Consider the following 24,195-nt stretch of genomic DNA (forward strand, 5'->3'; position numbering starts at 1 on the left):
ACTAGACAAGTATCCATTTAATTATCTCTGCTGTCTGGATTTAATGAAGTTCACCAAGACTTAATGATTAAAAAAAAGAAAAAAGTGTACGATGTTCACTGCTAACTAGATCCAGACTTGTCTGTTTTTCTTGGGGTTTTGTGTAAGAAGGTGAATTGTTAGCGAGCGTTAGAGAGCCTCAGGTGTCGATAGTTCTGCTTTGTTTAATCCTTACCTGACAGGTGGTGAGAAATGCCTTCAGGCTGGCAGTCCGATGAGGGCGGTGGCAGGTTTCACCAGAGAGGTTTTTCCTGCCTTTGCTGGGTGGACTGCAGGTTAGCTGCATTTCATCAGATCTTTTAGAGGAGAGTAATGAGGGTTTGTTGATCTGACAGTCTTTAGTCTGTCTGCAGCTATATGTCTTTATCACTACAGGTCCAGGGAAAGTATACTTAGTATTGTAAGACTCATGCTTTGTGTATCTGATATAGTTTAAGGCTGCTGCATTATCCATTTGCACTTATTACTAAAATCCACTTACTTTGTATTAAAAAAAGAGACCATAATAAGAATGCACTACATGATTTGAAGTTAATATTAAAATTTTGTTTCTTTCCAGGTCCATTTTTTTATATTCTGGAACTATAAGGTAGCCTTCTATGAATCTGACAGGGTGACATGCAGCGAAGGTCCCCTGCAACACAAACATTTATCTTAACCACCAAGCCAATTAATTTGTATTTTGCAGGGGAAAAAGAAGTTCAAATCTACTATTGTAGATGTCTGAGAATACATTTAGTACCAGTAGCAGCACCAGTGAAATCTGATAATATCTTATAAAAAGCACTGAGTGTTACAAAATCAATGGCTGCTTAAAATGAGTTTCCTGGCAACTTTCTGCATTTTAGAAAACAGGCCCCTTTGCCTTCTTTGTAAAATTAAAACAAGGGCATTTGTCAGCACGTGCAAGCTATTTCTGCATTGCTGAAATCTTGCAACCTGGAGCATTTTGCATATCAGAAACTCTTACAATGCATGCACTTTAAGTCAGTGCCACTGTCAAAATCAACAGGACACGAAATCTAGAACTGATAGCTTAGGTTTGAATTATGTAACACGATTTCACTTGAAACCCAGATGAAAATTATACTAATCTGTGTCCAGGTGCTTTTTTGTTCTCATCTCACTCTTGGAGAAAAATATTTAATTATTTAATAAAACATCAAATTTGTCAGTGAAGAAAAAAAATATAGTAACACCAACAAACATGACTGGGGCTCAGAAAAAAAGTTTCAATCAAAATAAAGTAGGTGAGCAGGAGATATTTAGTCAGCTTAAAAGATTTTCTTCTGCACCACTGTAGGGGTCTTGAACCCCTTCTGCTCTGGCTCACACTGCCTGATTCAATTCAATTCAATTTTATTTATACAGCACCAAATCACAACAACTCGCCTCAAAGCGCTTGTAAGGTAGACCCTACAATAATACATACAGATGCAAATGATTGCAGTGACTCCTGTCTGAGGGGATATATATATATATATATATATATATATATATATATATATATATATATATATATATGAAACTGTATTAAGACAACATCCTTGATTTACTAACATTAAAAATAGCCTCAAGGTGTTTCATAGACTAAGCCTGGATTTACAGTATAAAACCAGGGCAGAGAAGAAAACAGCATTAAAAGCAAACTCTGAATAATTTTATGTTTTATCTCTGAAACACTGGTGTTAAGACAACAACAGACAGCAACTTCTCTAATCCTGTTGGTCTCCCTTTCAGGGCATTTCAGGTTTCGATTGTTTTGGAACAAAGCTGATCAGACCGGCAGCAGCCTCCTCGAAGCGCCAGACGTCTGAGCTGTTGGCCGGTTCACTGCAGCTCATCTCTCCCAGGAATTAACACGCTTGCTGCTGGATTACACAACAGCTCTACTGTTGCAAAGCTCAGACAATTAAACATCAGCATAACAGCTGAAAAAGAAATAAGTCTATGACATGCTTACATCAAACTTCTTATTTTGTTGCCCTCTCTATGAGAGCCCAATGAACATGTGGCTTTTTGTGGCTAACGCTGATTTTAAAGAGTAAAACAATGACAGATCCCATTCGAAGTGAACGCAGGCTGACTAAATAATCATTTCAGCATGAAAATCCTTAAAATAACTAATCTGTGCACCAGATCGAGATTGGTTAACCACTGTGGGAGACTTTGATGGGTTCAACAGCTCTTCCACCACCAAAGCACCAAATGAGTAAAAATCTTTTAAAAGTTGTTTTCATCCCTCCAGTAGAGTTCAAACACAAAATCAGGGCCAAAGGACACAGAAGCTGTGCTAGTGACACATTGTGGCCTATGCTGGTTTTTCTTTAAACTGGCGATCCTTTTGGTATACACATTTGTTATATTGAAAGAGGACTTCAATATCCTTAACTCTTACCACCTTTGCATTTATTTCAAATACATGTTTACTACTTACCATGAAGACAGCACCAAAATCTTTACCGAATGCTGGGGACAAAAGCAGAGTGCATAATCACTCACTATAATCAGTATCACTATAATGCTGTGATATTTATAAAATTATTATAGTCAAAGAATGATTCGAGTAAGTGTTGCAGCACAAGGACTGAGCAGTGGAAAACTGCCAGCATGGAGGATGCTTTCACGAGAGTATTTAGACAGAATTATTCCTTCAGATTTTTACTGGATGCACACAGCTAGCTTTACTTTTTAGGTAGGTCCTTGCTTTACCGATGAACCTGCTGGAGATTTCTTGATTTTACTGGTTTACTCTTGGTTAAGTCAAAGCATGGATCAGGAAGAAAACTAGGAAAGAAGATGAGGTCACATAATTAGAACCTCCCAGGTAAGTAAATCACAAGTTACTACAACAACCTGGCAAAGATTGAAGATTTCAGATGGCTGTTTAAGTCTTTGGATAATGAGTAAGCAGATGTAACAGGATATATCAGAACTATTCCCAAACTCCACCAGAGAGCAAAGAGAAAGGGAGAGAGTAAAAGAAGGCAAAGAAATAGCAGGAGCCAACCAAAACCCAGACAGTTAAAGGGATGTTCTATTACTACTGCATCCAATGAAGCAATGATGCTTAATCAAAACCCATTTAGTACAGTAGGATGATCCTCGCGGCTAATCCATTGTTCAAGAGTAGAGTTAAATGGAACACAAGGATTTGCTTCTGGATGAAAATACACCATTGCTAATTCTATATATATATAATTCTTGATGTTCAACTATTTGAATATGGATGTCCAAGCTGCCCGATAGTCAAGTCAAGTCAAGTCAAGTTTATTTATAGAGCACATTTAAAAACAACCAAGGCTGACCAAAGTGCTGTACAGTAAATACAGATAAAAATACAATAGAACACAATTTCGTAATAACACCTCGCTGATAAAAATAAAATAAAAATATATAAAACAAATAAATTAAACCTTTCTAAAAGCCAATGAAAAGAGGTGAGTTTTAAGAGCGGTTTTAAAAGTTTCTAGGCTTTTGGAGAGTCTGACGTGAGGAGGTAAACTGTTCCACAGTCTGGGTGCAGCCACAGCAAACGCCCTCTCTCCCTTTGTCTTTAATTTATACCTGGGAACATCTAAAAGCATCAGGTCGGCTGACCTCAAAGATCTCCTGGGGCGATAAGTTCTAAGGAGTTCTGACAGGTAAGAAGGTGCAGTGCCATTTAAAACCTTAAAAGCCAGCAATAAGATTTTAAAATCAATCCTAAAGGCAACTGGGAGCCAGTGGAGAGAGCAGAGAACCGGAGTGATGTGGTCTCTTTTTTTTGAACCGGTCAACAGGCGAGCGGCAGCGTTCTGCACCAGTTGAAGGCGATGTAGACAGGAACGATCTAGGCCAGCATAGAGGGAATTGCAGTAGTCTAGCCGTGAAGTAATAAAGCATGGACCACTCTTTCTAGATCGTTCCTGCAAAGGTAAGACTTGACTTTGGCTAAAATCCGCAAATGATAAAAAGATCCCTTAACTACAGAGCTGATTTGTTTATCAAGTTTAAAAGCATTGTCAAAAATAACACCAAGACTCTTAATGGAAGAAGTGCAATCGGAGGTTAGGGGTCCCAAAAAGTCAAGAGAGAAGTTGGGATCTTTAGGAAGCCCAAACACAATGACTTCAGTTTTGCTTTCATTAAGGTGTAAGAAGTTAAGAGTCATCCAAGTCTTAATGTCAGACAAGCAGGAGAGTAGCGGCTGCAAAGAAACATTGCAGTTCAACCTCAGAGGGAGGTAGATCATCATCGGCAAAGATGTGGAAGGACACATTATGTTTACGGAGCACATCGCCCAGAGGGAGCAAGTACAGAATAAACAACAGGGGGGCCTAGTATGGACCCCTGAGGTATGCCACAGGTTAAAGGAGCTCTGGGAGATGACAGTTCACCAAGGTGAACAGAAAAACTCCTATTATTCAAATAGGACTGGAAAAACTTTAAGACAGTGCCTTTTAAACCGACACAATGTTGAAGGCGGGATAGCAGTATGTTGTGATCAACAGTGTCGAAGGCTGCTGTCAGGTCCAGGGTTACTAAGACAGCAGCACAACCAGAGTCAACAGTTAAAAGCAAATCATTAAAAACTCTCAGAAGGGCGGTTTCTGTGCTATGCCGAGCTCTAAAACCAGACTGGAACTTCTCATAGAGATTGTTATTGTCAAGAAATAGCTGGAGCTGCGTGAGGGCGGCTCGTTCCAGTACTTTAGACCAGAAAAGGGAGGTTGGAAATGGGCCTATAGTTAGAGAGTAGGGATGGATCTAGATTAGGCTTTTTAAGGAGAGGTTGAACAACAGCGTGCTTGAAGGGTGTTGGAAAACAACCAGAACTGAGGCAGGCATTGATCAGGACCAGAAGGAAAGGTCCGACTGAGTCCAGAACCTGCTTCAGAAGCCGAGAGGGGATAGCATCGGTGGAACAGTTGGTAGTCTTAACCTTGCAGACTATTTCATGCAGCTGAGAGAGAGAGAGATTGGTTCGAACTGATTAAAGGCAGAATGGCACAAAGACAAAACACAGGGATTGGAAGGTGAAGATGGAATGACAGACTGCAGGGAGGAAATCTTGTTTACAAAGAACTTTAGAAAGTCATTACAGAGGGTGGCAGAAGGTGTGAGGCTGGTGGATGTGTAAGGATTTACAATGGAATTTAAAACACGAAACAGAGTCTGAGGTTTATGGACACTACTGCTAACCAGGTTTGATATGTAGGAGGACTTAGCCTCTTTAACGGCTTTCTGATAGGTTGAAAGAGAGTCTCTGAGGATATTAAAAGAAATGTGCAGCTTGTCCTTTTTCCATTTTCTCTCAGCACACCTACAGGTGCGCCTGAGAGCACGAACAGAGTCTGTAATCCAGGGTTCAGCGTGAGCTTTGGGACGGAGTGTTTTTAGGGGAGCGATGAGGTCCAAAATAGAAGTACATGTTGAGTTGAAAAGATCAGTTAAATCTTCTGCACACAAGGAATCAATCCAGTCCACCGTGGAGAGCTCAGAGTTGCTAAAAGCAGCAGAAAACTGAGATGGTACATGGGTATTGATGATCCGGTGACGGCGTGAAGGAGGTTTAACTGCAGCATCAGAACAATGTGCAGTGGCAGAAAATAGAACAGGAAAATGATCGGAGATACACGCACTCTCACAAATTTCAGAGAATTTCAAAAAAAAGTAAAGCTTTAACATGAAGACAGCTGACAAGATATTAATCAACATGTCAGTCAGCTGAGTGTAAATTGATTCCACCAGAGCTTCTCTATTTTTGTGCATTAATGGATTAATTAAGGAACGGAGGAGAAGGGGTTTCATTAAACCTGAAAATAGCATTTCAATTTGCCTCCTTCATTAAAAATGTTTTTGGGAGGAAATTTGTCTGAGCCCAGATCATCAGCTCAATTATAGTGCGGAAATTAATCATGTAGTTCATAAATTACTTATGCACTGGGGTTTAATGTGGATTTACTTGGATTGTATTTTTGTTGTAATTTGAAGTTATTGAACGGTAGATACGTTTACTCTTCTCATACAGCTGCCAATGTACAGCTCTTACTCAGCGTCTGTGTTGCATGTAAGTGCAGAGTTGAAGAAAAGCTTTATCCAGATAGCTCAATTACCCTGACTCTGGGCTGCTGAACATGGCGTGAAGACAACAGGCTCACCAGTTATCTGTCAGTCAGAATAACAAAAAGATGAAGTTGACATCATCCATTGGTTCTGGGCTAAAAATTCTAGAGTCAAAGCATTGTTTTAGCATATATGCACAAGCTTTTTTAATATATTTAGATATTTAGGGAAGAGGGTGGATTGCCAAGTTATCAGGTAACACTGACAAGCTTAGTTAATGAGCTGCATCCATGAACTGTAAAGAAAGCAGACTTTCTGTCTGCCACAGATTACCTCCAAGATGCCTGGAGAGCTATAAAAAACAAACAAACAAAAAAAAAAAAAACCTGCAGAGGTTAGAGCACAAGCTTTATCAGTTTGTGTTCTTTTTCAGGGTGCAAAGAAGAGTTATTATAGTTTAAATTTTCTCATTAGCTTTCGTTTTCACTTTTTGTTTTTAATTCAGCTTAGTTTCAGTTAGTTTCCAGAGTGGATTTCCTTGTCAGCCGATTTCCCCCATTCAAATTTTAAACTGTTCTGATCTTTTTAAGCTTTTTATGCCATTTTTTTGGCCCATTTTGCTGAATGGGACCACATTATCAGTGTGATCACCAGTTTAGCTTGCAGGCTGGGCCATGTTTTAGCTCAGTGAGATGAGCAGCCGTTCTCAGAGTAGGAGGGTCAGGTTAAAATCCCACTTATGGCAATTTTTTTTTCAGTTAGCAGTTTAAATTCTTTAACTCTTTTCAACACAAATTTCACCTTCTTCACCTCTTTTCAGCAGAATTTTCAGTTTTTTCACCTTTTTTCAGCGCAAATTCCAGATTCTTCAGCTCTTTTCAGCAGACAATTCAGATTTTCAACTCTTTTCAGCAGAATTTTCAGCTTCTTCACCTCCTTTCAGCACAAATTTCAGTTTCTTCACCTCTTTTCAGCACAAGGTTCTTCTTCTTCACCTCTTTTCAGCACAATTTAGCTTCTTCTGCACAGTGTACATTTTTTCTCTCATCATATGTTTGCTTGAGACCAGAACTGGTTTTGGCTCAGTGGGATGAGCAGCAGCCGTAAGACCTGGTGGCAAAGGTTTGAATCCTACCTGCGGCGTTTGCTGCACATCTTCCCTGCTTGCATGTACTCTGCTTTATTGACACTATTCAATGTACCCTTTCAAATACAGAAGTTTTCAGCAAATAGTTCAGCTTCTACACAGTGTTTTCAGCAGATAGTTCTCCTTCTTCTGCTGTTTTCAGATTCCACGGCAACTTTTTCTAGTTTCAGTTTAGCTTTCATCCCTTAACTGCAAAAGCCTGATGTGGCATTGTTATCGCCTCACCGGGTGTGCAGGTGGCTTGGAATGCAATAACTCGGGAACAAGATGACATAGGATTCTGAAATCCATACCATAGATGCATCTACTAAAAATCTTGCAAGAGTTCAAAACCTGGTCACCTTGACCTGAAGGTCCAGCAGTGATAGAGATTAGGACAAGACACCCTGGAATCTGCGCTGCTGTCTCGGTGCAGTTTAATAAACTCAGCTGCCTGCTCCTTGCTATCTAAAATATAACAGGACACTGGTGTAAATTCTCGACCATCTCACACTTCTGTTTAATCAGTTTTCTGTCTGACGTTTATTCAGATGTGTGAAAACCAAGGAGGAACCCACCCGGGGGATTAATAAAGTTTCATTTTATCGAATCTATTCTAATAACTTTAATCTCAGCCAAACCGATTTACTCACGAACAAATAAAACACTGAAAAAGCCAAACAATAACATTTTTAGGTTATCTAAGTGACTTATATATTACGTTTAACCTGAGTAGTGAAAGACTGCGGTGATCTGAAAATGATGTGCTGGGAGTTTGATATTCTCGGCATCTCTAGTGACCCTCAAGCTCCTGACTAGCTATCGAGCTGGTGGATAACAGACGTCTCTGAAAACGTCAGAACACTTTTGCAAATATGATATCTTGATAAACCGAGCAGATACTTGAAGTTTACATAGCTACATTCTCGCCTGAAAATATGTTAAAAATTTATTTTGTGACCCAGAAAGAGTAATAAGAGTAATATTAAAAACTAACAGCCGCCATTGTTGAAAACTGGAATTGGCTGGGCCGCGCTATGAATTCTGGGATATGGTGGGCCACGAAGGACACACCCGACCCATCCTTCAAATTCGGGGAAAAGGAGGACGCATTTGTCGGTTGCATTCGGAGGAGTTTACTAATTTGGACAGCCTTCGTCGCGGCGCTGTGACATAATCACGGCCTCAGGAGGATGCAGCCCATGAATTTGGACACCCCTTTAAAGTACACAGAGTGGAGGCTGATTGGCCGGAAAAAGGCGGGAAGAAAGATGATTAGACTAGACCAGTGACGATGCAATAAGCTTGACAGCGTGGGAAAGTGGAAGTGGTGTAAAAATTAGATTAGCCACAAAAACCTTATTTGTAGCAGGCTTTAAAGAAGTCAGACCTAAAGTATTTGGACATTTTTAGATGGAAGTCTTTTAGCATTAACTTGAGGAACTGACTTCCATCCCTGGGGGTTTCTGCAAGTTATCTTTTGTGATGGATTGGGGCCTGTCCAGGGAATACTCTGCATTTTGCCATCTGACTGCTGGGACAAACTCCAGCTCCAAATATGATAAGCACTACAGAAAAATGGATGGATAAGAAGAAAAACTGACACAAAAGATAGTAGTTAATAAGGAAAGAGGTTGCCATCCCCTTTGTCAAACCAGCTGAATGACTGCAGCATCCACCGGAGCAACAGAATTTATAACCACCTGAAAGGGCCTCGTTTCCAGAGCTTCACGATGTCCTATACCCAGACAGACAAAAATCTCAGAGCCCTCAAATCATGTTGCTTTGCACTTAAGAATGCACTTCTACTTTTTGTGAAGACCTGAGTGGCTTTTGTAAAAATGACACAAAAGAGAGTTTAAATGTCCCAGAGGGACAGCTTAGGTTGTCAAAGTTTTCTACTACGCACCACTTCAAAAGGCAAAACAAGCTGTTTCTTTCCCTTCAATGGTTTTAACCTCTACAGTTTGAGAACCACTGGGTAACACACAGAAATTGGACAAATCTAGATTTGAGTTCACACAGGTTCATCCTGTCACACAAGAAAACAAAAACCCCCAAAACAAAACAAATATATGTTCACACTTTACAAACCAACATGATAAAAGCTCGCTGGCTCAGCTTTCGTGAGGTTGCACCCAAACCACCTTAGAAAAAAAACAAAAAACGTACAGAACTGTAAAAAGCTTGCAGTGCAAGGTGGTAACTGATTTATGTTTTCCCCTCTGGACTTACTGTAGTTGCATCTGCTCCCTGCTGTGGGGAGTTGGGGGCCCTCTACTACAAGCCTGTTGTGCTCAGCATATACTGATACCCATATAGAATCAGCAGAACTATACTGTAGTATGAACACAGCCAGGGGGCTACCTAAGGAGGAGGCAGGCTGAGAGCTTTTTGATAAAGTGCTCTAGAAGTAAAGTTACTGTAGATGGACCCAGCATACATCATCAGCAGAGTGAGACAATTTCAGAAAGGGTGGAATAGAAATTGTGGTATGATAAGATCCACCTCTTTACAGACCCTTAGCTCACAAAGTAATCATTTACATGAAACCAGTGGAGACAGATAACTTTGCATTCATTTTCTTACTAATGAAAGTTTTTTGGCTGTAGAGTCTGTAGGACAATTCGCTGAAAGTTTCCGGCATTAAATAAGCTACTTGTGCTTAAGTTCAGTCAGCAACACAGACGGTGAGGTCATCAACAATTTATAATAAGCAAAGCGGATCAGTGATGCAAGGCACACATTCCGGTTTTATAGCTTTATGCCGCAAAGACCCAGAGTTTCCAGATTTCCAAAGTTATCACTGTGTGATACAACAGCATCCATTCACTAGTGAAGTTGCAGGTTTTTCCTCATATTGCTTGTTGTAAAAATCGTTAACTCCAAAAGGAAAGCAGCAGAGACTGTTCACAAATCCTTCTTGGACGAGGTGGGCACTGAACATGAGGACTTGCTCTTGCATGTTGAGGCTGATAAAGTTGCGGTGAAGTGCTACAGTGATATGTTGAACTCCTCCCACAGATTCAAGCATTTTGGGAAGCAAGAAATAAAAATCATGAAGAACTGATGCACGGCTTCTTGATTTGGGCTTTCTCAAAGACTTGATGACTAAATTAAACGAGCTCTGAGCTGCAAGGCAAAGACAAAGATTTGGCAGATATGATAAACACTCTCAAAGCATTCAAAGCCAAGATGGGTCTGTGGACCATACAGCTGAGAAAGGGGAGACTGTCACACTTCCCAAATTTAAAAAGACTGGCAGAGAATGTAAGAGAGGCTGACCGTTTGTTGACAAAAGACGCAATATTTTTCAGTATGTATGCATTTGTAAAATTTTATTTGTTAGAATTTCAATTGGTAGATTCTGGCCTTCATCTAAATGTGTAAAGTGATCTTGGCTTGGAAAAGGTTGATGACAATACAGAATATTGTATCAAAACAAAAAAGGAAAAATTCAAAAATCTTGTAAAAACAAGGTCTACAGTTTAAAAAACAGCTACTGTGGGGGACTCAGTCAGCTAACTTTGTCAAATGACTGTGTTAGCTCATTAGCTGTTAGCTAACGGTACCACTGTGTGAGAATTGCTTTGCTGAAATGGTATTAAAATGTCTTGGAAAACAGAAATCTAAAGAAAAGCAGAATACTTACTGTGACACAATGCTGTTAATGGTCAACAGTGATGAATGCAGAGCCACCTAATGGCTGGTGTCTCTGGCCTTTTAATGAGTCTTCAATCCCACCTTCTCACATTTCAAAAGCTACTGCAGACAAGTGGGCGGAGCTCCATATTAAACAGGAAATTACCTCACTAAGGGATCTTCAAAATAATAAAAGCAGCTGACTCTTTTTAAGGCTTGCAGTTCATACACATTTTTCTAAATGCCCCAATAAACTCCTAAATTCATATGAATATATAAATAACAAATGTTTTTTTTTAATTTAAAATTTTTTATGTGTTGTTTCAAAATGAAATAAAAGCAACCAAAAAAAAAACCCCACAACAAACAAACAAAAAATACATTAAAAAAATCCAGTGTAAATGCAAGAACATGTGAGCAACATGTGAGGACATTTTACTTTTACTTCACTCTTTTCTCAGAATCTAAATCAGTCCAGTAATTATCTCAGACTAAAGACATATCATTTATGTACGTTATCAAAACCTTCCAAAAATGACTGCAATATAAGTTTTTTAAAAATACATAAAATTAAATGATATTTTTAAGTAGCAGGTCCTTAATGTGCAAAATAGTTAAAGTTAGTTCAACTTAATATTTTTGACCAACTCAAATAGAAGCAAATGTTAGATGAACTTTTTTTTCCCCAACAACACATGGACAACCGGGTTAAAGAAATGCAAGAGGAGAAAACTCAAGTAGAGGAGAAGTACAGAGATATACAGTGCAAGTTCAAAAACATGAAGGCAACACACCAAGAGATGCAGAGCAAGCTCTATGACATTGAGAAGAAAAAAAATGAAGGCCTGCAAGTGATGTTTGATGAACCCCTCCAAAGAAATACACACGTGTTAAAAGAGAAAGAAGAGCAGGAGGCAACAAACACAGAATTGCAGTGCAAACTCCAAGAAAAATATCAAGCGATGCAGTGCAAGCTCCAGCATATGGAGAAGAAAAATTAAGGCTTAAGTGTAATGTTTTATGAAGCGCTGAGAAGAAGAGATAAGATAAGATAAAACTTTATTAATCCCTCGGGTGGGTTCCTCTTGGAAATTCGGTTTCCAAAAGCACAGCACCGACAGAAGTTACAGAGTTACAGAATATTATATATACACACACACACACACATATAAATACAGAGACATATATAAATAAAATATACGAAGGGGATAAATAGAATAAATAGGAATAAAAATAAAAATACAAGTGAATTGCACATTTCAAGTATTGAGGTCTATTGCACCACTGACTATTAACAAAAGTATTGCACAGTGAAGTGAAGAGGCACTACAGCTTAGTTGTTCCTCCCTCCTTTGTCCTCCTGTTTCCCCTCCCTCTCCCCTCCAGAGGGGAGTTAAACAGTCTGATGGCGTGTGGGACAAAGGAGTTTTTAAGTCTGTTAGTTCTTGTCTTGGGGAGAAGCAACCTGTCACTGAACAGACTCTTCTGGTTGTTAATGGCCGTGTGCAGAGGATGCCCAGCATTGTTCATAATGTCCAGCAGTTTTTTTAGTGTCCTTTTCTCTGCCACTGTCACCAGTGGTGCTCCTGTGCTGCTGACCACAGTGTCAGACGTGATGTCCTTCAGCCTGTGGTCTCTCATTGAGGTAGTGACAGACCACAGTACGTCAGAATACACAAAGAATACACAAATGCTGAAAGAGAAGGAACAACGTGAGGCAACGAACAATGAAATACAGTGCAGACTCCAAGACACAGAAAAAGAGGATGAAGCATTGCAAGAAAAATGTTACATAAAGCAGACAAGAAACAACTTTAAGAGACACAGAAAGAAATGCAACATGTTCTCCACAACGTTGAGGAGAACAATTTTAAATTACGAGTATTTTACAACAAAGCAAAGGACAAAAACAAGGAAACTGAGGAAAGAAACAACAACTGAAGGAAATATGCACAGAATGGCAGTCTAAAATTCAAGTAATGCTGCCGAAAAATATTCATCTGCAAGGACTGTATACCAAGCACTGTACAGAAACTAGAGATGGCACGATACCACTTTTTTATGTCCGATACCGATACCGATATCATAAATTTGGATATCTGCCGATACCGATATGAATCCGATATAGTGTTTTTTAATCAACAAAACTGTTTTTTAAATATCTTGCTGCATTTTGTATAAGTTCATACTCAAGTTTAAAACAACAACTACACTAAAGCTATTCTGTTATACCTGTATGCAAAAAAAATGTTTCATAGTTCAGCAATACTGATCAATCTAATAAACTTAAACCTACACCATCCTCCCTATTCTGGTATTTTAAAGAGTACTTAGCATAAATATTAAGCAACCTAACTAATAGGGTTCCAACTCCCAGCAACAACAAAAATAAATAAATAAAAAATAGGGAACCACCCCTCACGCTCCACCTCATGATGCTTAATCGACGTAATCAACCTTAATTTGATGCAGTGTGAAAAAAATGCACAGAAATCAATTATTTTTCAAGAAATATTAAATAGATTCAACATCTTTCTTCAACAAAATTGCAGACTGCACAGATGGTACCTTCCCAAAGGAAAAAGTACTATAGCTTACTAGGGTATATATATTAGACTTAATAGTTACTATATACAGTAATGGACTTCTATTCATTTTGCATCAAATTAAAACTTTGGGTGTCAGATAATTATTTATTAAAAGCTTGACATTTTAAATGAGAATAAGAAAGAAAAGTATGTCTTTGTGCCCCCTTTTCCCTGTTAATGCCCTATCGGCCCCCCTGGCTAAACTTTGCTAGATCCGCCCCTGCACAGTTACCAGCGTCAGCTACGTAGAAAAAGATCCTCGAGTAGAAAGTAATAATAAATAAATTCTAACAACAGCTTATCAAGCTTAAACGTGCTGCTGTTGTTCAGCCGCTGGTTTCCTCTTTCTGGTGCAAAGTGGGCCAAAAGCAAACTAGAGACAGGGACTCACGACAGAAAAGCCGATCAGCTGATCGTTAAGCAGTTTCATGATTGAAGTAGCAGCAAGAAGAGGCAGTCGCTTGTTAAGCTTAACGCAGGAATGCTTTACAAACATTCAGAGATGGACTTACACACTTGCTTTACTTCTCTCGGGGATAACTTTGTCGGAGATGAAATGCCGGGTTGCTAGCGAAGCTCCAAATGCTATCCAGAGCACCGACAGGTCCCACATGCCACAGCCGCTCTATCACGTGATGCATACTGCTCAGACATGCTAACATTCTGAGGTGAGTTCCCTTTCAGTCGATTCACTCGGTACAACACATAAGTATGGGATATCACGCCCTCGCGTGTCCTGGCTGAAGAAACCTTTATTCACGCCTTTACGGCAGATGACGTGTGATGACACGCGCAAGGCCCCGCCCGCACATATAGCCGCTGCCATCACCGTCATCCCTCAGTTCTTACGCTCTTCACCTCGCTGAGAACACCTCTGCTGAGTTGGGCTAGCTAGCTACTGCTAGTTAGCTCCGTTGTCTGCCAACTTGAACCTAGCTTAACTGCCCCTGTTGGTGTTAGCCTCCACCGCCCAGCTGGTGCGTAGGCTGCCCGCGGAGCGCTATTTTCAAGTTTTTCTTGTGCAGCGTTTCGCTTTGCATTTTGGGAATGGACTCCAAACCGAAGCGAGCAAAGCAGAAATCTTCTGTTCGCCCCTGTCCTCAGGGATGTGGTTTCTCTTTGCACGACAGCGACCAGCACGATGCCTGCCCTGTCTGCCTGGGGATCGTCCACGCTAGGAGAGCGTTGACGGAGCCCGAAGCTTGTGCGTTTTGTCGCCAGCTCCGACGCTCGACCCTGGAAAGACGGGTGACGTTTGTGGAAAGAGTGCTGGGACGCTCGGCTGTCGCACGGCATGACCCTCTTCTTTCCGAGTCGGGAGCCCCGGCTTCGTCCGAGTCCGAAGACGAAAATTTTCAGGTCGATGTCCCCGCGATTAGCTGGGCTGACCACATGGAATACGTTGACGGGTTAGCCGATGACGGACCGGAACCATGCAGGAGCGCTGACGGGCTTCAGCCTGGGTTGAAGCCCGCCAGCGCTCCCCAGGAAGACGATGACGTGCTGGACATCGGCCTGGACATCCATGGTTTGTCGGAGGATGAGCAGGAGAGCTCATTGTCGACCCAATATGCCGCCGCTGCTGCGCCGGTCGGCCACGATGACACCTCTCTTTTCTCCCTGTTTCGCCGTGCCGCTGAGAAGCTGCAGGTGGACTGGCCCTCTCCTCCACCAGCTCGGAAGCCGTCGCGGTTTGCGGGTTTTTTCCTTCCACCGGAGCCCGCAACGGCCAAAAACTGCCTCCCCATGTTCCCAGACTTTCTCTGCGAGCTAACAGCGTCATGGGACAAACCTCTGTCTACCCGCGTCACTGTGCCCGGCTATGGACAGTACATGGAATTGGACGGCGCCGAGGGAGCTGGTTTAGCTAACCCACCCCCTATGGAGCCGTCTCTGGCTGCTTATCTGGCCCCGTCCCATAACCATGGTGTCGGTGGCCCCGCAACTCTGCCGTCCAAGCACTGCAGATTCTCGGCCTCGCAGCTGGAGAAGATTTATCGGGCTCAGGCCGGCACCGCTCGAGCCATGAGCTCCGTCACCATGCTCCAGACGTACCAAGCAATGTGCCTGGCAGAGCTTGGATCGCTGGTTCCGGAGGACAGCCCGCTGTCACCTCTTCTTAACGAGGTTAGAGTCACCACGGATTACATCCTCCGTGCGTCTCGCTGTGCAGCGCTCTCCCTGGGCAGAGGGATGGCTTCGACAGTGGTGGCGCAGAGGCACCTGTGGCTGACCCTCTCCGACGTCCCTGATAGAGACAGAGCTGTGTATCTGGACGCACCAGTGTCTGCGGCTGGGTTATTCGGACATTCACTTGAAGCTATTCAGGCTAGATTCGATCTGAGGAAGAAGCAGACGGAAGCTCTGCGCGACATCATCCCCAGACGCCAGCCCCAGCCCAAGCCCACTGCTAGCTCTCACAGGCCCGTCGCTCCTCTGACAGCTGGCAAGAGACCGGCGCCCACTGCTGGAGTGGGAGGGCCGCCGGCGAGAGCACGTACTCCGGCCCGAGCTCCACGCCAGTCGGCCTGGGGCAAAGGCCCTCCCCCGGGCCCCCGACGGGACCCGACGCCCAGGAGGAAGAAGCCTCAGCCCTCCTAGCTGTGATTGCGAGTGGGGAAGGGATCCGGCAGCAGGGAGACGCTGCTCTTACCCCTCTGTTGCCGCACAAGAGGTGCCGCTTAAGTTCTGTTCAGGTTGTCAGCCCCAGAAGGCGCTGCACTTCCCTATCGCGGTCTCCCAAGCACATAACCCCTGCACACGGTTCAGATGTGTTGAATGTTCAAGCGACCACATCGAGTGTTCCCGCTGTTTTTCATTGTTATGCCCCGGAAAAGGTGCACCCAACAAAATGTATAAATGTACATGTTCCCATGTTGCAATCAATAAAGAGTGTTGTTTACTCTCAAACAATCTCAAATGCTCAACCTGCAGGCGAAATGAGCCAGGTCAGGCAGGGGATGCAGTCCCCTGCAGACACACTGGGGGGCGACGGCGCCCCGCCGTCAGTGCTGCAGGCCAGCCGGCTGGCTGCTCATTTCCCTCAGTGGCGCGCTTGCGCCCCCTCTCCGTGGGTGCTGCAAACCGTTGCCATGGGTTACCGGTTGCAGTTCCGGGTCAAGCCGCCTCGTTTCCAAAGAGTCGTGAACACGATTGTCAACCCCGAGGCAGCCTTGGTACTCAGAGAGGAAATACAGGCGCTATTACAGAAGAGAGCAATACGGGTGGTCCCCGCTTCGGAGACGGACAAAGGTTGGTACAGCCGTTATTTTGTCATTCCGAAGAAAGGGGGAGGGCTTCGTCCCATCCTCGACCTGCGAGTCTTGAACACGTACCTGCGAACGTACAGGTTCAAGATGCTAACACTCAGACAGCTCCTGAGTGCAGTCGGCCCGGGAGATTGGTTTGCGACAATCGATCTAACAGATGCTTATTTTCATGTCGCTATACACCCGAAACACAGGCAGTTTCTGAGGTTTGCATTCGAGGGCGTAGCCTACGAATACCTAGTGCTGCCGTTCGGGCTGTCGCTCGCTCCCCGCACCTTTACGAAATGTGCCGAGGCAGCGCTAGCGCCCCTCAGGAAGAGGGGCATCCGCATCTTGGCCTACCTGGACGACTGGGCTCTCGTGGCTTGCTCCAGAGAACAGGCGGAGACGCAGCTGTCGCGGGTTCTGTCACACATTCAGGCACTGGGGTTCTCTGTGAACTTTCAGAAGAGCTCGCTAATCCCAGGTCAACAGATCGCTTTTCTCGGTCTGGAAATATGCTCTCTTTCCAGCCGCGCACGGTTGTCAGAGCACAGAGTGGCCGCGTTTCATCGCTGCCTCGCTCAATTTCAGCTGGGACGCAGACTGCGTTTCCAGACGATATTGCGCTTGTTGGGCATGATGGCATCTATGATCGCCGTAGTGCCGCTTGGGCTGTTGAAAATGAGAGCGTTTCAACGCTGGACTCTCTCTCACCGTTTGTGTGCTTCGCGTCACCTCCGGAGGAGGCTGCCGGTAACTGCGTCTTGCATGCTAGCTCTCCGTCCTTGGAGGGAGCCCGGGCTACTGCACCAGGGCTCTCGGATTGGGAGGGTGTTGTTTCGCAAGGTGGTGTCCACAGATGCTTCCCTAAGTGGGTGGGGAGCGCTGTGCGAGGGTGCGTCAGTGAGAGGGATCTGGTCCGCGGCTCAGCGCCAGCTGCACATCAACCACTTAGAGCTGTTAGCAGTGTTCTTAGCTCTAAAGCGTTTCCGTCCAGTCCTGCAGGGCCAGCATGTCTTAGTCAGGACGGACAATTCAACAGTGGTGTCTTATATAAACAGGCAGGGAGGAACACGCTCTCTTCCCCTGTTGCAGCTGTCTCGCTCTCTGCTGTTATGGTGCAGTGTTCATTTTCTGACTCTAAGAGCCACCCATGTCCCGGGCCACCTGAACCTGGGGCCGGACCTTCTCTCCAGGGGGGGTCCTCTGGTGAGAGAATGGAGGTTACACCCTTCAATAGTGGCTCAGATTTGGGATCTATTTGGCGAGGCGCAAATAGATCTTTTTGCTTCCAGGGTGAATGCTCACTGCCCCCTGTACTTCTCCATAATCGACCACGATGCACCCTTGGGCTTGGACGCGCTAGCGCACCAATGGCCAGACGTGCTCCTGTATGCATTTCCCCCAGTGGAAATGATATCTCCAATTCTGGAGAGGGTGCGTCGGCATTCCCTCTCTCTGATCCTGGTGGCCCCTTGGTGGCCCGCGAAGTCGTGGTATGCAGAAATAATCAGCCTGCTTGCAGCAAGTCCTTGGCAGCTTCCTCTCCGCAGGGATCTCCTCTCTCAGGCGGGGGGGGAAGTGTTTCATCCGCGCCCGGATCTGTGGCACCTTCATGCTTACCTGCTGAGAGGTTAAACTTGGTTGCTAAGGGTCTGCCACCTAGTGTGGTAGCGACGATTCAGAGCGCCAGGGCCTCGTCTACTAGAGGCTTGTACGCTTACAAATGGCGAGCCTTCGAGCGATGGTGCCAGGATCGCCACACTCTCCCATTTCAGTGCTCTATTGTGGATGTTTTGACATTCCTGCAGGAGCTGTTGGATAAAGGCCTTTCGTTTTCGACGATCAAGGTTTATTTAGCGGCTATATCTGCTTGTCATATCGGTTTTGACGGGGTGACACCAGGTGTGCATCCCCTCGCCGTGCGTTTTCTGAAAGGGGTTCGCCGGCTGAGGCCCGTGCTTAAGTCCAGTGTCCCGGCTTGGGACTTGTCTTTGGTGCTGGAGGCCCTTTGTGGCCCTCCGTTTGAACCCGTTGAGTCGGTAGATATGAAACTTCTTTCGTATAAGACCGCATTACTTCTCGCTTTGGCCTCGGCGAAGCGAGTGGGGGACCTTCATGCGCTGTCTGTGCATCCTGCCTGCACACAGTTTTCTCCTGATGGCCGCAAGGTCGTATTGCGTCCGAATGCCGCCTATCTTCCCAAGGTCATGCCTGCATCTTATAGTTCAATGGAGTTTGAGTTGCTGAGCTTTTGCTCCCCTCCTTTTGAATCTGAGGAGCAGAGGAGGGTGCATTCTCTTTGTCCGGTGCGTGCGCTACGCACCTACATTGAGCGCACTCGGGATGTGCGTTTGTGTGACCAGTTGTTTGTCTGCTTCGCTAATCCGAATAGAGGTAGAGCTCTGTCCAGACAGAGGCTGTCCCACTGGATTGTAGAAGCTATCTCGCTGGCATACAGCACCGGAGGTTTTGCGTTGCCCCACGGGGTGGGAGCTCATTCCACCAGGGGGATGGCGACCTCATGGGCTCTTTTTAGAGGGGTGCCTGTGGCTGATATTTGTGCAGCGGCTAATTGGGCGTCGCCGCACACTTTTGTGCGGTTTTATCGGTTGGACGTTACAGCCCCTTCGGTGGCTCATGCTGTCCTTTCTGCTGGGTCTACCACTCACTAAGGATGTGGTGGTCCCGTTCCGGTTCGGTGGCTGCTCTGCGGGGCGTGTATATAGGTCCCATACTTATGTGTTGTACCGAGTGAATCGACTGAAAGGGAACGGTTAGTTATGTCTATAACTTCTGTTCCCTGAAGGAGAGGAACGAGGTACAACACAGGGTGGCCCCACTGAGCAGTTGGCTCGGTGAAGAGCGGCTATCGAACTGAGGGATGACGGTGATGGCAGCGGCTATATGTGCGGGCGGGGCCTTGCGCGTGTCATCACACGTCATCTGCCGTAAAGGCGTGAATAAAGGTTTCTTCAGCCAGGACACGCGAGGGCGTGATATCCCATACTTATGTGTTGTACCTCGTTCCTCTCCTTCAGGGAACAGAAGTTATAGACATAACTAACCGTTACAGCGTGTTGCAAGTTTTGTGAGGTGCTTTCGTGATATTTAATGGATCGGATTACATTTTTTATTTTTCTCCAATATCCGATCCAGTAATTTAGGTCAGTATCGGACCGATACCGATACGTAATATCGGATCGGTCCATCTCTAACAGAAACACTCAAATGCAGGAGGAGGAGCAACAACAGGAGAAAACACACAAAGACATGCAGTGTTGGGTTCAAGAACTGCAGAGGACACATCACAAGTGTTCTGCGACCAGGGCCAAAAACAGATTGTTGCTCCGCAGAAATAGTTGCTGTGTAGCTATTCTAAATTTGGACTAGGGAGGTAACTCAAGCTTCACTCACCTCACATTATATACCAAACATACCCACCCCAATGTGGTGGTTTATTTAGCCTCTAAATACACCAAAAGTATGACTGTCTGATCGATATTTGTATTAATGAGCAGTTGAACAGATGTTTCCAGAAAAGATGAATGTACATTCTTTGCTTGAAATGACTGTACATGGTTACAAAATTAAAGACAACTCTTCAGCAGTGTATGGACTACCTGCCCATACTATTTCAGAATATGTCTATGCTTTGTTTCTTTGCCTGCTTTCATTTGATAGCAGTAATAAAGACACAGATATGAGAAAGCGACAGAAAAACCCAGGGATATAACACGTATTGTAGACTCACTGAAACTTTTGGTCAGATTTTTCTTGAAAGGCTGAAAAGCTGTAAAGTTCACAGAGTAGTAACTTTATGAAAAGTTTAAAGGGAATCTGACATTATTATTTTAAATTTAAAGTGCAGAGAAATTGTCACACTTTCTATTTACGTACTAAAATGTCTTTCACATCACTCTCTATCTCCATAGAACATCAGTCACATGTTACATTTTTGATATACAGGTATGAACTGACTTTCATATTTAAATATCGTTACGAACAGTGCACCTAAGATGAAACATGAAGAGAAAGACATGCTCATAATTGATAGCATTGCAAATCAAATCAAACTTTATGGCAGGAGAGGATTTATTTTTCTTTGATTTATTAAAAAAAAGCTCTTAAGTCCCACTTTAATTTTTTTGAGACAAGCTGCAGGCTTAAACGGAAAAGAGAAAAGATGAAAATGTGAAATGGCTGAACTTTGTGAAGGATATGTAATCAGAGCTGAAGAAACTAAATTGTTCTTTCAATCTTATTATTAGTATTTGTCTATTCGCTTTGTTCAAATGATATTTATTCATATAATGTCTGACAGAAGCAAAAATTAAAATGAAAATAGTGCAAAGTGAACCTCAAAAGCTATGTTTGGCTTTCCTCGCCTCAGAAGTCAAAATGTCTATTTAAAGATAAGAGACGGCAGAGCTCCTTAAGCCTTCTCAAACATATGGAGGGTATGCAATTACTGTTATAGTTTTATCTCAAATCAGCTGTGAAAGAGAGAGTGGTAAATATCTTTCAGTTGAAGGTTATCTCTTACTGTGCATATTCCTTTCATTTGTCCTGCTTGAAAAGAAAGAAAGAAAGAAAGATCCTGAACTGAGGTCTAACTGAGATAAACTTAACAAATTTCCTCACTTATTTCAAGTGACTATGACTTTTAGTTTTCTTTTGCTGAGATAACCAACCTCAATAGATCTGCGAACACTCTGCGAATTTATCCAGGTCTTATCACATCAAGTTCAGGATCAGACCGCTATCTTGTATTGCCGAAAGAGATACAAAGAAAAGCAGAGTCAGCAAAGCAGTGTTTGCATTTTCCACAGATAAGGAGACGGTGCAGTACTTCACTGAGGACGATGGGACAGGAGTTAATAAAGAACTGTTTACATGCCATTCAGTAGAGAGCTCCTTTGAATGTTCAAGGAAAGATCAACAGAAACCACCTTAGATATAGAGCTGTAATTATGTTTCTGTTCACACAGTTTTTACGCCTCTTTTGCTTTAGTTTTTTTCATTATTTTCCATTAAAACTGAGCACCACCTCACATGAATGGGGTCATTATAGCATTGCAGTCGAAAGCCCAATGAGGTCATTTGTATGCGACACAAAACAACAATGGGAGACATCGAAGCTATGGTATACCTACTGCTCGATCTATGGCTGTACTGGAACTGTTTGTATGTTATTTCTCCAGGCCTATAGGGGGCGCAGGTTTGCACAGTTTGCTATGTTGAGCCAATTAGTCACTAAAAGAAGTGTGATAGGAAGTGTTTGCTCATGAGTGAAGCAAGACATGGTGTGTTTTCCTCCGATCCAAAGCCATCCACTCCGTTAAATCCCTTTGAGTGGCAATATGAGTAAGTTTCTTAATTGTGTTTACCTTTAAGAGAGGGTATATGACATTATTGAAGTGATTTGGAAACTTTTGATGTGTTTTATATGTCCACTTAAGTTCGACCCAAGCTAATGTTTATGTGACATTTCTGTATTCTGTATCATTTCAGTTTCACACTTTTTTGCATTAAATCCTGTCCAAATACAACACGTGCCTGTTCCTTGGAGGAAGTGATGCAAGAGAGAGTTTAGCTGGCTGTGAATCTCAATATAGGACACTGGGTCACATTGGGTGCAACAGTACAATGGCCTTTTATCAGGCTCAGTGACAACGGCTTTGGCTTTTATGAAGTTATTTCCCTCATTCCCGGGTCTCTAAAGCGGCGGTTTTGATTTGTGTGAAGGAGCCGCACCACTGACTGGCCAACAGGTGTCATACAGTCTGCTGATGTCACATTTTCATTTAAGAACTGAGTTGAGCCGAGCCAAGTAGGTACTAATGGGTAAGGGTTATTAGAGAGTGTGTAGGGTGCAGTTCCACCAGTGGCCACTTGAGGCTTAAATTGCGATTCAGTCTCCACAGACGTTAAAATGTACTATTATTAAAGGAGAAATAAAATAAAAAAAAGTACAACCTGGTGCAAAGCAATTTTGTTCCTATCTAATTTTATACCTCACAGCAATGATACAGGTGTTGAATTTTTGTGTAGCTCACCATGTTGTTGCTAAACAAGCTACCTGGCAGTAGTTGATATTGTAGTTCTCCATCCCTTTACTGAAATATGGTCTTGTTTGCCTCCACGAAATGAAAAGCTTGTACTTTGTTCCTTTAAAAGATGTCAGAAATGACCATGATCGGTGGCAGCTTAGCTCAGTGGGTGAGCCGGCTACATGCCACATGGCCAGAGGGCAGTAGCCTGAGTTCGAGTCTGATCTTCTGTCTCCCCCTCTCTCTCTTCACTGTCTCATGATCCATTAAAGGCCAAAAAATAAGCAAAATAATATCTATTAAAAATCTTAATTTTTCACTGTCAGATTTTCAATTGGATTGAAGGTTATCAGTCGAGCTATGTAGGCTTTCACTGAGATAAGCAGTCAGACCTGAGTGCTTAACTTTCATATGCGCACCTCATGTGAATTCATCTTTATGTGTTTGTAAACACTGCTTTACAGTCTGAAGTGCAACGTGTTGCCAACAAAATTTTAGTGTTAACTTCAACACTGTCAACAGGCGTTTTGAGGAGTTAGTTGTCAGGACATTTTGAGCGAGATGTGAGATCAAAAAAGGAAGAGCCTCACAATTACTGACATAAAACAGCAAATTGAGAGCCTGAAGCTGCCACCTGAGTCATCTTATATGTCAAGTCTGCTGAGACTTATCTGCAGCAAACTGCAGCAGGAATTAATCCCTGCATGTTCATTAACAGCAGTGAATCCCGCAGCATGTGAAGGAGCATGTGGGAACATCACAGTAGATTCACAAGAGGGCATTTATGAGCTCTAATGAAATCCTAGAGACAAGGACTTCAATATTTATGAAATTATAGAACATCATTTATCACATTTAAGAGATCTGTGTTTTAATATTCAGGTTTTAGTTTAAAGCAGACAAGCCAAATGACTGTGATTACTGTGTGAATGATAATATACATTTACAGAAGTGTGACATAATTCCTAGATGAGATCCCAGTATCGCCGCAGTAGAGAAAGTATAACAGAACAAAAGAAAAGAGCCAGAGGGAAGCAGTGATTGAACTGTCACAGCAAGGCACTTTCACTCACTACTTAAAACATACTCACCATAGCTCTGATTTGGTAAAATAGAAACAGTCACTTATAAGCTCCAATTAATGCCACCCCTGCCTACCTACCTCTTAGTAGTGCTCCTGCCCCCAAAGGTCCTACGTGTATAGTAACATGTTGTGATATTATGCCTATGGTGTAATTAAAAAGGAAGAAACCGATTGCTGCACAGCACACCCAGCAAAGCCACATGAATGGCAGTACCAACTGTGACCTATGCAGCTCCTGTCCACCCCCCAAGACTCAAGGTGTGTAAGAGAGGAAACAGGCCGAGGAGATGATTAAGACCGGGAGCAAGAGGACAAGAAGTTTTTTGTACTTCTTGCTGACTGCCTGCTTGAGTGACTGCTCCTT

At 43.3% G+C, this 24,195-nt stretch overlaps 1 protein-coding gene and 1 long non-coding RNA gene across 2 annotated transcripts; one reads left to right on the top strand and one right to left on the bottom strand.

The window, feature by feature from the left end:
• Positions 1-214: 214 nt before the first annotated feature.
• Positions 215-10,957, bottom strand: LOC147307943 (uncharacterized). The gene is made up of 3 exons (XR_015126251.1): positions 10,866-10,957; positions 2,477-2,508; positions 215-335 (listed from the first exon to the last, which is right to left on the bottom strand). It is a non-coding gene; the product is annotated as an uncharacterized LOC147307943 (long non-coding RNA).
• Positions 10,958-16,382: 5,425 nt separating this feature from the next.
• On the top strand, positions 16,383-19,727 carry LOC147307944 (uncharacterized). The gene is made up of 2 exons (XM_086271990.1): positions 16,383-16,829; positions 16,907-19,727. The coding sequence occupies exons 1-2, from the start codon at positions 16,383-16,385 to the stop codon at positions 19,367-19,369; spliced, it is 2,910 nt and encodes a 969-aa protein (XP_086128116.1). The 3' UTR covers positions 19,370-19,727.
• The last annotated feature ends 4,468 nt before the right edge of the window (positions 19,728-24,195 follow it).

The sequence above is a fragment of the Aulonocara sp. 'chitande type north' Nkhata Bay genome, linkage group LG18, assembly GCF_057382095.1.
Source record: "Aulonocara sp. 'chitande type north' Nkhata Bay isolate Kocher_YH1m ecotype deep benthic linkage group LG18, A_spYH_male_GT1.1, whole genome shotgun sequence".
Taxonomy (NCBI): Eukaryota; Metazoa; Chordata; class Actinopteri; order Cichliformes; family Cichlidae; genus Aulonocara; species Aulonocara sp. 'chitande type north' Nkhata Bay.